This window comes from Poecilia mexicana, unplaced genomic scaffold (genome assembly GCF_051168715.1).
Source record: "Poecilia mexicana isolate PSO_F unplaced genomic scaffold, ASM5116871v1 scaffold_3, whole genome shotgun sequence".
Classification (NCBI taxonomy): Eukaryota; Metazoa; Chordata; class Actinopteri; order Cyprinodontiformes; family Poeciliidae; genus Poecilia; species Poecilia mexicana.
This window is the reverse complement of record NW_028263372.1, coordinates 31,302,565-31,315,937: the sequence shown is the minus strand read 5'-3', so window position 1 is coordinate 31,315,937 and position 13,373 is coordinate 31,302,565. Positions and strand designations below refer to the sequence as shown.

General features: G+C 39.2%; 1 protein-coding gene across 3 annotated transcripts in view; it reads right to left on the bottom strand.

The window, feature by feature from the left end:
* shf (Src homology 2 domain containing F) overlaps nucleotides 1-13,373 on the bottom strand; it is a 101,067-nt gene that overhangs the window by 30,180 nt on the left and 57,514 nt on the right. For 2 of the 3 annotated variants that reach the window (XM_088004435.1, XM_014995852.2), the window contains exons 3-4: nucleotides 2,888-3,106; nucleotides 1,998-2,099 (exon numbers count right to left, since the gene is read on the bottom strand). In XM_088004435.1, the coding sequence (XP_087860561.1) occupies nucleotides 1,998-2,099; nucleotides 2,888-3,106 (321 nt within the window). The remainder of the gene's footprint in view (nucleotides 1-1,997; nucleotides 2,100-2,887; nucleotides 3,107-13,373) is intronic. The other variant, XM_014995853.2, reaches the window with a different exon arrangement.

Genomic DNA, 13,373 nt, shown 5'->3' with positions numbered 1-13,373 from the left:
TACGCTGACACCTGAGAAAGCAAACAAGTTGCTTTGGCAAAGCTTGTGTAAGATGCTTCTCGGTTTTTCAAACTCTTTTTTTTTTGTCTGACTGCAGGACCTCTGTATGAACCAGTGCAATAATCAAAGCAGACCTGCATTCCTCTTTAAAGAGACAACTTAACTACCAACATACTTCATGCCAAGCCAACCATCTGAAATTCCATTAGAACTAAATAAATCATCATCAAAACAGGGGGTACTGTTTCTGAGGGGAGAGCTGAAACAGGAATGTGTTAGTGAACAGAACCCTAAACAATCTCGTCTGAGTACCGCTTCACAGAAAAATATTGAGGGGGAGAAAGAAAGGGATTAACTTTTAATCTCAGACAGAGACAGAGCAATGTGAGGGCATCAAAGAAGCAAACAAAAGACAAGCAAAACTTTGGAGTATGACAGGCGAATAGATGGTTACATGGCAATTTTTTCAGGTCAAAACGACTTACAGGAAAATAAAAGTCTGTTGTCGACTGTTTTCTAAAAATCTTCAAACCAGCTAAGATTTTTCTAAATATGTTTTGCTGTGTTTTCGGGCTGAGCGAGTTCACAAGTGGTACTATCTTTACGTACAGTGGCTGTTACAGACCGGTACTCTCATCATGCGCTAAACACTCCCCTCAGCCTATTCTTCTTCCTTCACAAATGAGATTCATGACTTAACTTGTTAATCAAACTTAAGTAGAATTCAAACATATTATGACATAGTGACAATATGTTTTTTATGTGTAAAAAACATTTTGTCCTTAGAATTTATGTACATGTTTTCCTGATCATCAGGGGATGAGGAAGAAAGTGCACCCCTGCAGAGAGGTTTTTATAACTTCTTCCAGGTCTAATTAACCTTGAAAACACTGTTAAACATGATGAGGAGAAATTATTTCAAAATTATGTTGCGAATATGGAAATACTGACGACACATGCAGGCTCATTGAGCCCCCCTGACCAGGGGTGAGTGAGAATGTCTGAAGGATTTGGTTTTAATGATAAATGTGGTATGTTGTGATGCATGGTAAGTATGTCACCCAATCTTTCAGGCAGTGAATGTCTTAAGCACAAATGTTGGAAAATTACAAAAACACTACAGCGAATTTGCATATTCTTGAAGAGAGTGTTTAAGTAATTAGTAGTTGTCAAAATAAAGTATTTCTTGATTAATGATTAAGTTACGTCAGTGTCTTCAAACACTTCCAAGTCTGGAATATAAATTTAACAAATCATTTTCGCATTACATAGAGAAAACCCAATTATTTTTAAACAAAAGCTGATTGATACAACAATTTAATAAATTAGAATAGTTTTTTTTTTCATTTTGTAAATGGCAAAGATGATGTTCAATGTGTGTTGTTTTTAATCTTCAGACATAACAGCCAGAATACATTTTGTTTCTGTGTATTCTGAATTATCTGAGCTTGTGTAGTCAGTCGGCTGTAGAAAGGAAACAATATGCTGTGTTTTCTGTACCTGCAGCGCTACGATAGAGCATGTCAGTGTTTCTCTAACTGCTGTGTTAATTGTTTTCTTTCGGCTGCGCTCTTGTAGCTGCAGAAGAGTTTCAGCCTGAACACCCATCACCCCACCACCTCTTCTTCTGAGCACCAGCAAATGTTAATTGCACTCGCTACACTTGTGTCTATGAAGGGCTAATTTGAAGGATTTTTTCCCAATCATTTGCCTTTTTGAGTCCACTTCAAACCCCATGCAGCATCCTGATAATGTCATTCGAATTAGGCCACATTTTACATCATTGATTATTGTGGGTCGATTTCGATAAGATGGCATTTTAAACCCAAATAGGGATGAAAACTTGACTAATTAACCTTCGACAAAGAAGGCTTTTGGTGGGCAGACTTAACAGCAAACCTAGTAAGATCTTAAGGATCCCCAAGGCATTAGTGTCTAAAAAGAACATACTTTATAAACAGAAAGAAATACACTTCTCAGTCCATTTCCAGTGGTACCTGTGAGGGATTTAGAAGAAGTGGAGTCCTTTCTTCCAGGGGGATCTGATGCAGTTCCACTTACAGAGCCCTCGTAGCTAATGCAGTCATAACAAAGCAGAGCTGTTCGAGAATAAAAAAAAAAGAAAAAAAATATGTATAAAGAGAAAATGGGTGATAAAAAAATATTCAAGGTAGCAGATTTTTTTCTCTAACTCGAGTTCAATAGTTTTTTGTAATTTGAAGTATATATATATATATATATATATATGTCTTCCAAAGGCACAGTCTTTAAAGGAACAGCCCTGTTTGATGTTATGGCTGTGTTAGCCATGCTCAAGCTCTCAGACTACAGTCACTACCTGCACCTACATGCATCTGCAAACCAACCAGCGCCCTCGCTGAGCAGCTTAGGTATCAACTCAGTTTGAAATGGAAGGCGATGGATCAAAACAGCAAACATTAGCCCGGACACCTGCAAAATGAATCTAGCAGGAAAGGGAAAAAAAACATAAAAGAAGTATAAACTAAGAGGGTAAAGCAGCAGCAGCACCATCAGAACCATCAGAACCTGGCAGAAGCCCATCACAAAATTGGTCGGAGCTGGAAAAGCAAAAGTCGAGTTAGTAAAGCAGAAGAGAATTACTTGAGTCATACATTTGACCTATCTATAAAGAAATATCTGCAAAATAAACAGAGATGAACTGTAAGACGTACAGTCTTAAGTTCAGAGAGGAAAAGCAACATTGCTCAAGAAACAGAACAGAATTTAGAACTGAGCTGAAGTTTAAGTTAGGACCAAAGGAGCACATGCATCCCTTTATTGACAGAAGTACACCACAGAGCAGTTTCAACTGCGCCTACTGATTAATATTCAAAATGACTGGGAACAGTAAAGTTCAGGCTTATACCTGCAAAGGCTTTGGAAATCCTCTCCTTCTTCCACTCCCATGGTTGGTCGTATTCTTCCGGGGGCCGCTCGTCATCCTGGGGGAGTCGGCTCTCCCTGGGGCAGCGTACACGCTCGGGGTCGGAGTCGCCGCCGTTTTCTGTCGGCTCATATGGCGTGTCGTAAAGGGGCAGCTGCCTGACAGACCCATCCTTAGAGCATCGACCGCCAGATCTGATCTCTGCAATCAGAAGAAAATTTCCATCATTACTGAGAAGTTTCCTTTAAAAAAAGTTTCAAGATAAAGTTAAGTTTCAATGCATGTACTATTACGCCAAATAAGAAAAGATGAATGAACGGAAGAGGTCAAAGTCCCAATGAGCAAGCTGCTTCAGAACCAAACAAAAATATGCTGCATGTATAAAAAAGCTTATGCTTTCACCTGCACTTTTTTCAGTCAATACTTTGTGTTCTTGCCATTGACAGGTATCTAAATATTGTTCATCTAATGTTTTTTTTCCCCCATTATCTTTATAAATTTTGTTTTGTTTACTGCATTCATCTGTTTTTTTTTTTTTTTTACTTGTTATGGAACGGTTAAAAATGAGACATAAAAAAAGGTAAATAAATAAATATGCTAAAATAACTCAATGTGACACACTAATATCTTCTTGTTAGTCAAACTGCAGCCAAAGCATAACATAACTTTTCAAGATATTGCAATATATAATGCAGGAGGTTCTAATGCTCTCAGGTGCACATAAATATACTAAAAATATACTCACAGCTCCGTCCTGTGTTATTACCACCTCCAGGTAGAGATGTTTATGAAAGTCTTGGAATAAATTATGTCACTCTTTACTGAAATTCTCAAACAGTAAACTTTAAACATTTTATCCTTCCTCCATCAGCACATACGTAAATACACATACATAAATAAACTCCAGTGAAACCAGCTGCGTTAAGATATGGGTGGAGAAGTTTGAAGCAGGTTTAGGTTCTAAAGCAAAATTATAAGATCTGAATAATTATAATAATACATATTTAGTAGAAGGTTATCTGGTCAGATGAAAAAAGTAGAACATTTGCCTATTACCCTTGTTGAAACATGATGTTGGCAGCATCATGCTGTGGGGTGCTTTTTGAAAAAGAAAGTAGGACTGCAAAGATGGAGCAAAATATAGGGTAATCATAAAAGAAAACTTGGTAGAGGGTTCACAAGATTTGAAGCTGCAGACAAAGTTCACCTTCAAGGAGGACTACAATCCCAAATGTACACCATGAACTGGACTGGGAACATTTAGATACAATTATAATCCAAGGTTTAAAATAAGAATTTGAGGGAAGATTTAAAAATGTATGTTCAACTTTGAGATATGCAAATGCATGGCACACTGCTGTGTTTAAATGTAAAAACCAAACAATTGAGGTTTGTGGTTCTATGTGAAAAACTGAGAAAATGTTTAAGGCAAAATAATCTCTGCAACATGCTACGTACAAGCAAAAGAAAAAAAAAAGCCAAAATTTCTTTCATAATAATTCCACCTCTCCACTGGAAAATGAAAAACATTTTTAATTTTGGCCCAGCACTTTCCAGAGCAACCTCTCAGAGGGATCAATTTGTGCCAAATCGGAGATTTAGAGGGAAGATGAAATTTGAGGGCAAGAGAAAAAATAGACACAAAAATAGCTGCTGTGTCAACATGAGGAGATTTTTATCTACAATGAGGGTTGTGCGAAAACGTGCACATAATGGCTTTTTCATTTTTTGTAATCTTCACAAAATAATATATTTTACACCTAGATTTTTAAAACACGAATCAGTTTCAAGATCTCTGTCTTATCTGTGGTTATGCCTCTTGGAGTGTCCTTTATTTAAACTGCAAATGTGTAAAATTATCAGAAAGATACAGTTCCCTGAAAGGATGTGTGGGATGCTCAACTGTCTGAAATATTTACTTTCATGGAGCAGATATGCTTATCTCAGACACCTCAAAGACGGTGTAAAAGTGCTTCCCTGAGAAACGGAAAGCAGCTTTTCAAAAACACTTGAATATAACTTTTTTTCATGTAAATAATGAAAGTAAAAGCAAGATCATGATTCAACCTTGAGTCTATACTTTCCTTTTTTATTCACGTTGTAAATATACTTAACCGCATCAAACCAAAACTAAGACTCATGCCCAGCCCCTTTCCTTCTCCATGCAAGCAGGTAAAAAAGACCTGACTGCTAATGAAGCCTTGTGCCCTTGAGAGCCCCCCCACCCCCCCGCTTCCCTCTCCAGTCTTCCTCTACTCACATAAAGTTGTTAGGAGGCGGCACCCTTCCTCCAAGGCCACATGAAGCTGTTAGAGACCAGCACAATCATAGCGCAAGGCAATGTGAAAAGAATGAAATATTATGCCACACTACTGCATAATTGCCTTTTAGCCCAAGGGAGCTCTTGCGGAAAAATGAGCAATGCGTTGAGCCTAATGGAGCTAGCCGCTACTGGTGATGGTGGTGGCTGCGGTGAGGCAGAACGAGGCGAGGCTCGTTGCACAATGTAAGCCAGACAAACCTGCAGTCTTTGATGTAAACAGCAAAAATACAGCTATAAAAAATTGGGAGAAAAAGTCATTTTCATAATTTAATTAAAAAGGTGAAACACAGACATTTTACACGGAGCGAAGAAATAAGTGTTCATTTCTGCTAATTATGACGATCGTGAATAATGAGAAAACAAAGCTGAGTACCTCAGAAAATTGAAGTGTTCCATTACACCAGGAAAATTTATTTTCCAATGTAGAAATATCCACTTACTGAAAAGTATGTCCCATGTGCTGTGCAAAATACTTATTTAGGATTATTAAATCAGCTATCGGTACTTTTGGATGCGAGGTCAGGAGCCAAATCCTGCAGAAAAATAAAACCAGGATCTCCACAGAGCTCGTACGTCGAGCGGAGCATGGAGTGCTCTGGTAGACATCTATACTGACTTTGAACTTTATAAAACACTTTGGATCAACATCAGGAAATGACATGGCTCCAAAGATTTTTACTGACTGTGGAAACCTCTCACTGTACCTTAAACAACTTAAATTGTGTTCCTCTTTACTGTTTCCTAAAGTGTAGAAGCTTTTGAAATACAGTCTGGCGTTGCTCATTGCCTTGAAAATGTACCTAAAGCTATTAAATGGAGTTTGCTTCACATTTCTCTGAATGATATAATAATTTCCGACAATACCTTTTCCTTCCACTCAATTTTCCATTAGTAAGCTTTGATACACATCCTGATAATAGTCACCTGCAAGTGCAAAACGCAATTATAGCTTACACTCAAATGGAGAATAGCAACAACCGAACATTTATACATTTAAAGGAAAATGAAAGTAAGCATGTGTGTAGTGCAGCCATATACGGTAACTGAGTTTCAGTTTTTGAATTGAATGACTAAAGTAAATATTGCTTATATCATTTTTAGATTTTATTTCGCTTGCAAGGAAACTGATATCTCTAGAAGAGAGTAAAAGAAGCAAACGGAAAAAAGAAAAAGTTTTACTGTTGATGTGATGAGTGATAACAGCTGGGGCGAGTCTCTCTGTAGTTAAGTACGATTTGATGAAATGCCGCAGAGAACTGGCTCTAATCAAGAACTTTTTGTTTGGAGATAGCCGCCCTCTTGACCCCGTTTCCCTTCTACATCCAGTCCTTCCCTCCTCCTGTCATTTTCTGTCTATCTCCTGGGCGGGGACGCATCTGTCCAGGGAAATTATGGTGATTGACATGACCGTGGGGTTGCATGTTGGAACACAGCTGCAGTCTGTCTTCTGTCTTAGGTTTCTATCCTCTGTTGGGGATCAGAGGTCAGGCAGCCACGCCCTCTCCCTTGCTGCTCCTCCTACCTTTCCTCTCCCCGGATGTCCTGAAGTTCCTTTCCAGATGCTGCGTTTCCCCTCTCTTTTTATAACCTCTCACATCTCCTCTATTCATAGCTTACAGCAGCACAAGTCTGATTTATTTCCTTATTGTCACTCATGCACTGTATATATAACATGCACTTATGAGAGAATAAGAAACACCAGGGTCAATCATTATTTAAAATAACAGGTTGTTGCTTAAAGTATTTTAAGAAGCAATTAAACTTTAGATAAAGTTCATATTTTTCCTGCAGTTATCTTGATTTAGTTCAGAACATTTTAGATGAAGCTGGTATTCTACCTTTTAGGAAGGAGGGATCAGAGTTTATTATAACTGCAGAGCATGGACAGGCAAGGAGCTCTGGATTAAATCAAGCAACATTACCAGCAACCAACCTGGCAGCAGCATCCTGCTGCACACAAAGAGCTGACCAGACCTCGGGGTCCCCATCGGCCAGACCACTCTTATCTTGATTGTCATTGTTTTCTAACAAACTGATTGCGTTTGCAAGAAAGTGGAAAACAACTGGATAAATGCTCTTTGATTGTACGGCCGAAGCTTCTGACATGTGAAGAGAAAATGCGTTTATCTGCCGTTGGACTTCACTGCCGCCCACCTGCACCCGCCGAAATGGAAAGAACCGGCTTTCAGAGGCGTGGGGAATATCTGGGTTTGATTGAGGGCATCTCTTGCGTGCGGTAAAGGATTAAATGTAATTGACTTCACACACCTGGAATACAATGGGCAAAAATCACTTAAACTTTGATGGACTTTCCCTCCTGCTTCACCCACTGAGTTTTTCTTTAGAAAATGTTATCTTTTCAGGAAGGTAAAAAATTAATGAGGTTAATGGAAAAACAGAGAAAAGCTAGACTTCATTCACTCTACATCGCCTTCAAATGCGTAAATGTTGCATGTCTGCTGCTGAAACAATATGGTCGATGTGAAAGAGATAAGTCTAAGTATGTGGATCTACGTGAAGAAGTCTGCCCGTGAAGAAAAAGCAGCGACATGACATTGAGGTTTTCCTGGAGCTTTGAGTGAACAGAGTTCATCTTGAGATGGAAGCAGAGACTTTTTTTCCTTTTATTTTCTGCTTGATCAGCGGTCGTCCACAAATACTGAGTGTCAGTTAGAGAGTGGGCTGACAAGCAAAGGTGCTTGCTTCTTGACCCGTGGCGGCCTTACTGCAAAGTGTCATTCAGCTTGGTGAGTAAAGTTGAAAGATGCTCTTGTCTCGAGCTTTTCATACAAAAAAGTCCCTCAGTGTTTGTGTTCAAATGTTGCTCTCATTTTTACGCCTCTTTGTGTTTTAAGGGATTAGAAGACAGACAAAAAAAAAAATTAATTAACATCAATACTGGCTTATTTAGATATAATTTATGGTATTAAAATACTCCAGCCAGTCTGTTGGTTTTTTCAGTAAACACAGCTCATTTATCCATCTTTAAAGGAGGATGTGTTTTCGTGGGTTGCTATGTCTTTGTCAGCCTCCTGTGGTCCAAACGAAAACAGCAATAAAGCGTCTCTTCCTTTGTCTTGACTGAGCGCACCAAGCCTGCGGTGGCTGCACACTGAAGCATCTGTTTGTCACATGTGTGTAAGTATATGTACATGTATATATAGGTACATTATAGGAAGACTGTAAGCAAAGAGTCAAACCAATTCGCTTCATGTTTTGCCCAGGGAAAAAAAACAACAACATATTTTGGTCCTCCATTATTTTGGGTTCAAGCCTTTGTAGAAATGTCCTTCTGCTTCTCCTGTAGGCTCTGCTGCCATTTGGGCTGATGATACAGAGTGACACAACTTGCAGCAGGATCTACAGAGCCAGGTCACCTTTATCAACTAAGAAATTTGGCTAAACAGTATCTTAATGCCTGCACTGATGTGTATTAGATTTGTTTTTTGCTTCAGTAGACGGCCGAAGGGAATAGAATCTGAACACTGTGTTCACCAACACAATGACACATACATAGATTCATCCCCCCATTGGGGCAGAGCGTAACCCCAAAGAGACAACACAATGAAAGCAGAAAACAAGACAGAGGCGGGTGATGACGGAAGTCAACCAGACAAACAAACGGAGACGGAGAGAGAGAAGGCAGAGAGCTCTGTGAAGAGACGTCAGTGTAGCGGAGTAAAGCTTCTTCTCAAACAAGACGGAGGCTCGTATTTCCTTTACTGAACCCTTTTGTTCAGTATTTATTGAAGAGGAAAAAAAGGGCTTCAGCCGATAAAAACAGAACAACAGCAACAACAACTGCTCGTGACCAAGCAATAAAATCAACAAAGCAAGATAGTGACTAAACAGTAACAGATCCTTAAGCATTCTTCAAAATAAAAGACTTCCTCTATTCAAATAAATCATGTCTTACACTGAAATATATTTCACTTCGCCTTTGTAATTGTATACAATCATATTCAATATAATAATAATAATCATCATGTAAATTATGCTTAACATATAATTGTAATCAGTCACTTATCATGCAAATATACTGAACAACATAAGTGTAAAAAAGTCACAACAGTCAGAGGTGTATTAAAAAAGAAACCAGGACAGAGTACATAAAGTAAGGGAGGAGAAAATTTGAGAAGAAACAGGCAGGTGTTATCAGCTTGCCACAGAGGAAAAAAATAAACAAATAGGCTGATTAAGGAAGTTGGCGGGATTGATGGAAAACAGATGGGGAATTCTAATCAACACAGATTGCTTAAAAGTAAAGACAAAAGAAATCAACCTGTCAGGAGGGAGACTATCAACAGGATAGCTTCATCATACACTCCACATGAAAGTGTGGCAAGAAGAAAGCCGTCATTACAGAAATACCAAAGAGTCATGTTTGCAGTTTGCTCCAAGCTTATGTGGATGACTGTACTCTGGTGAGATGAAATCGATAAGTTACTTTTTATCCTTTAAACAGAAAACAATGTGCAACAGAAAACTAACACAGCGAATCATCCTAAGCACATCATCACGGTTGTGGTGTTACACAGTCGTGACTGCTCAAAAACAGAGAAGCTTGTTAGAGTTCATTTAAAGGTGCAGGGGAATCTCAGAAGAAAACCTCAAGCTGTAAAAGAGCTGATACTGGTCAATGAACCCAAGCATGAAGCCAAAGCTACAATGTAATGGTGCACATCAACACATATTCAGAATGTTTTAAGTCACAGTCCAAAGTTGTTATTAGGAATCTGTGGCATGACACACACACACAAAAAAATGTTTAGATTTGCTCGTTATCCAGTCTGTCTGAGGTTAAACTATTTTACCAAGAAGAATGGGCATAAATTGGAGTTTGCAAAGCTGGAGAACAAACAACTGACTTAAGAGAAATGAATACACATGTAAGAACTCTTTTGCACACTTATTAAATGTGTATTTAAAAATACTGAAAACTAAATCCTTAATCCTTATACACTATATTGTGTTGGTCTATCACAAATATCTTTAACTTTGTGGTTGTTACGTGACAAAATGATCAAAAATGTTGAAAGGTATGAAGACATTTGCAGGCATCATCCCATCAGCAATGGGAAATTTTAAGATTGGACCAAGGTGTTGAGTTGATTATGGCAGACAGATCCCGCCAGAGAATCATGGTGCTTGCATCAAGACATAAAAGAATAAGCTGAAGAGAGACAGCAAGAGGTCAAGAAATAAAAGACAAACAAAGAAACAAAAGACTTCATTTCCTTGCCATTCTTAAAAGATTACTAATTGAGAAAGTCTGGCAGTAATGAGGGATTAACTGGATTTACTGTTTACAAAGAGAGATGGTGCAACACTATAAAGCGACTCTCGGATTTGATCCTGCCTCATTGTGTGACATTAGCAATGCCTCAACTATGCAAATGCGTTCTCACTGCAGGGTGGATGCATGGATGGTGGCATTGATCCTTTGCAAAGCGTAACTGCAATTACGCCTCCTTAGGACTGAGGTGAAAGCTCATTAATAGGAGATGAATTGGTACAGCGAATTGGAAAGATGCCCATCTCCGTACATGAATCAAAGGAATCGCCCTCACAGCAAGGTAACACAGCTCTGCAACGAACAAACCAATGTCGAGCATTAGACCAGCATCAACACATATGATGAATTATTTGTTGTTGCCTTCAATTGCACTGCAGCGGTAAAAACTCCTTTTGGATGACAGTCAGGCACAAAGAAGCTGGCATATTTGCTCGACACACACAAAGAATGTCTCAATGTGAGGCAGTGACAGGCTGCTTGGATGATGCTGTTGGATTCGGAGTGCCTCAGAGCCTTCCAAGAGTCGAGCGATTTTCCTGCAGGCTGCGAATCTGAGCCACGCTCGTTCTGTTGCTATTGTTCCAGCGCCGAGATAAGACTGGCGGCGGATTAGAGGAGAGTGCACCCAGAGTTCAGGTTGTGTATAGCTAGTGTAAAGAGAACCCTACAACGTGATTGGTTTCGGAAGGCAGAGGCGAAGAAGAGAGGAGATAAGCAGGGTGCAAGAGAGGAAGAAAGGAAACGGGCAGAGCGTAAAGGAAATAGGCAAAGCATTGGATTCAGTAGGCGTCTGTTGTCATCATGCCTAATCTGGTTGGGTGGTCGCAGAGGAGGCTGATGACACGTGGACATGCCTATGATGAATAGCCACTTTATGCCTCGGCACCAATGGGGGTCAATAGCCCATTAATGGTGATAGGCCTCCAGCAACAGTCAGCAAAGACCCACTCGCACCTCTTCCTGCCTCAACCTTCAACCAGCTCACATTCCCCCAGGGGTGTCAAGACTGCTCACTCCACTCTTCTCTGCTGGGATGAGACGAGGAAACAAAGAAAAGTGGAAGCCAAGTGTGTTCAAATAAAGACGTGGGCTGAATAAGGGTGATGTAGTTGAAGTGGTTGCATTTATTCATATTTTGCCTCAAGTTACTGAGTTATAGACAGTCTGTTTTTTTTAATTTTTTTATTTTGTAACTGGATGTTGCCAAGAGCAGCTGGTGGGAAGTAACCATGTCAACTTCTAGAATAAGCCAAGTGTGACATCTTCATAGGACTTTGATATACAATCCTTACAACAAACTGCAATTGCCAAAGTTGTCAACAAGAGTTACATATCTCAATCAGAATAACATCCCATATTGTGCCAGAGACTTTCAGAACCAGGCCTTTCAGCTGAGTTTGGGTTGTTTTTAAATTATCTTTCTGGATGTAAGCAGTGCATAATTTAGTGGCCTTGACATAATTGATGAATAAATGCTTCTCAAGGCTCTCTATTAGTGGTAGACCTTGATTACTAGCTAGTAAGCTAAGTCTTAATATTTATAATACAATACACCTCTCTTTATGCTGATCACACGGTCACTTATTGTCATACAAACCCAGATGTCCTACTAAGTGTCTTCAAACTGCATTTGACATTATTCAGTCTAGGGCTCCATGATGACAGGAGAGGATAACATTGTTGCTTAATATTGCAATGACATCATCGATTGCAACCACACATCTTCCTAAATCTTCTTTTTCATTTCTCTTGCTTTGCACACATTAGTATTGCAATTCAGTATATTTAAACTCAAAATATCCATCAAACTACATTACATTGGACTGAAAATTATTGGACAGTTTATGTTTTGAAGCGAGTGTCCCCCAGTTATTTTTTCTTCAGTTAATTTCTTGTATGCATTACATTACCACTACTGTTATGCAACATGTTTGTTTAAAACTGGGATATCTTGATTGTAATGCTAATTCTAATACTTTAAGTGGTGGAAAAATCTCCTAGAAAAGAATATGAGCTCTTAAGTCCCTTTATGCTTTATTTTTTTCTTTTATGTGATAATCCGCTAATCTCTTGCCAGACCAAAACGAAAAGAAGCTGCAACTGAATAAATCAGGGAAATGAAGTTGTGCCACTTGCGAATTGAGCGTAGCTGACAGGCGCTTTAGTCTTGCCGAGTTGTCTCTCATTAGCACAGACTGATGCACGCTGAGACGCAACACACATATTTTACACACAAACTGGGTTCAAAACAAAGGTCGACAGCATTCATCGTTTCTTGTGCTAGCCTTGAACAAACTGAACTCTGCACAACCTAATTTTTTACTAATAGTCAGGCAAGCCTGAACTGCAAATACATACCAATATCACTTAAAAAAAAAAAAACAAAGCATGTTGTTCCAACATCAAGGCTGAGGCTCATTAGCAGTCATATCAACTACACATTGTAATAAAGATGCAGCAAAAGCAGTTAAACAATTTTAATTGGTTAAATACTGAAACATTAATCTTCTCAATGTCAAGAAAAGAGAAATGCTTTGGAGCTTGAGGCTGAAAGGGAGGGAGAACAGGGCAATGCTTGGTATTGATTTGTTCCCTTTATCCTGGATGGTTACTTTTGCTGAAGCACCGCCGGGACCTGTTTACCATCCCATCCAGTCTAGAGGACGGGCATGTCCTCAGGGAAGTGTGCATCAGAAAAGCTTTGGCAATGCAAACAGTTACACAAGCGATGACCATGTTCTTTTGCTTGTGTGTGTTGCTTTGACCTTCAGACGAATCCTTTCTCCTGGTCAGCGCTCCCTGCATGATTATACGTAGAGAGAGTAAATAACATTGAGCTGGATTACGCC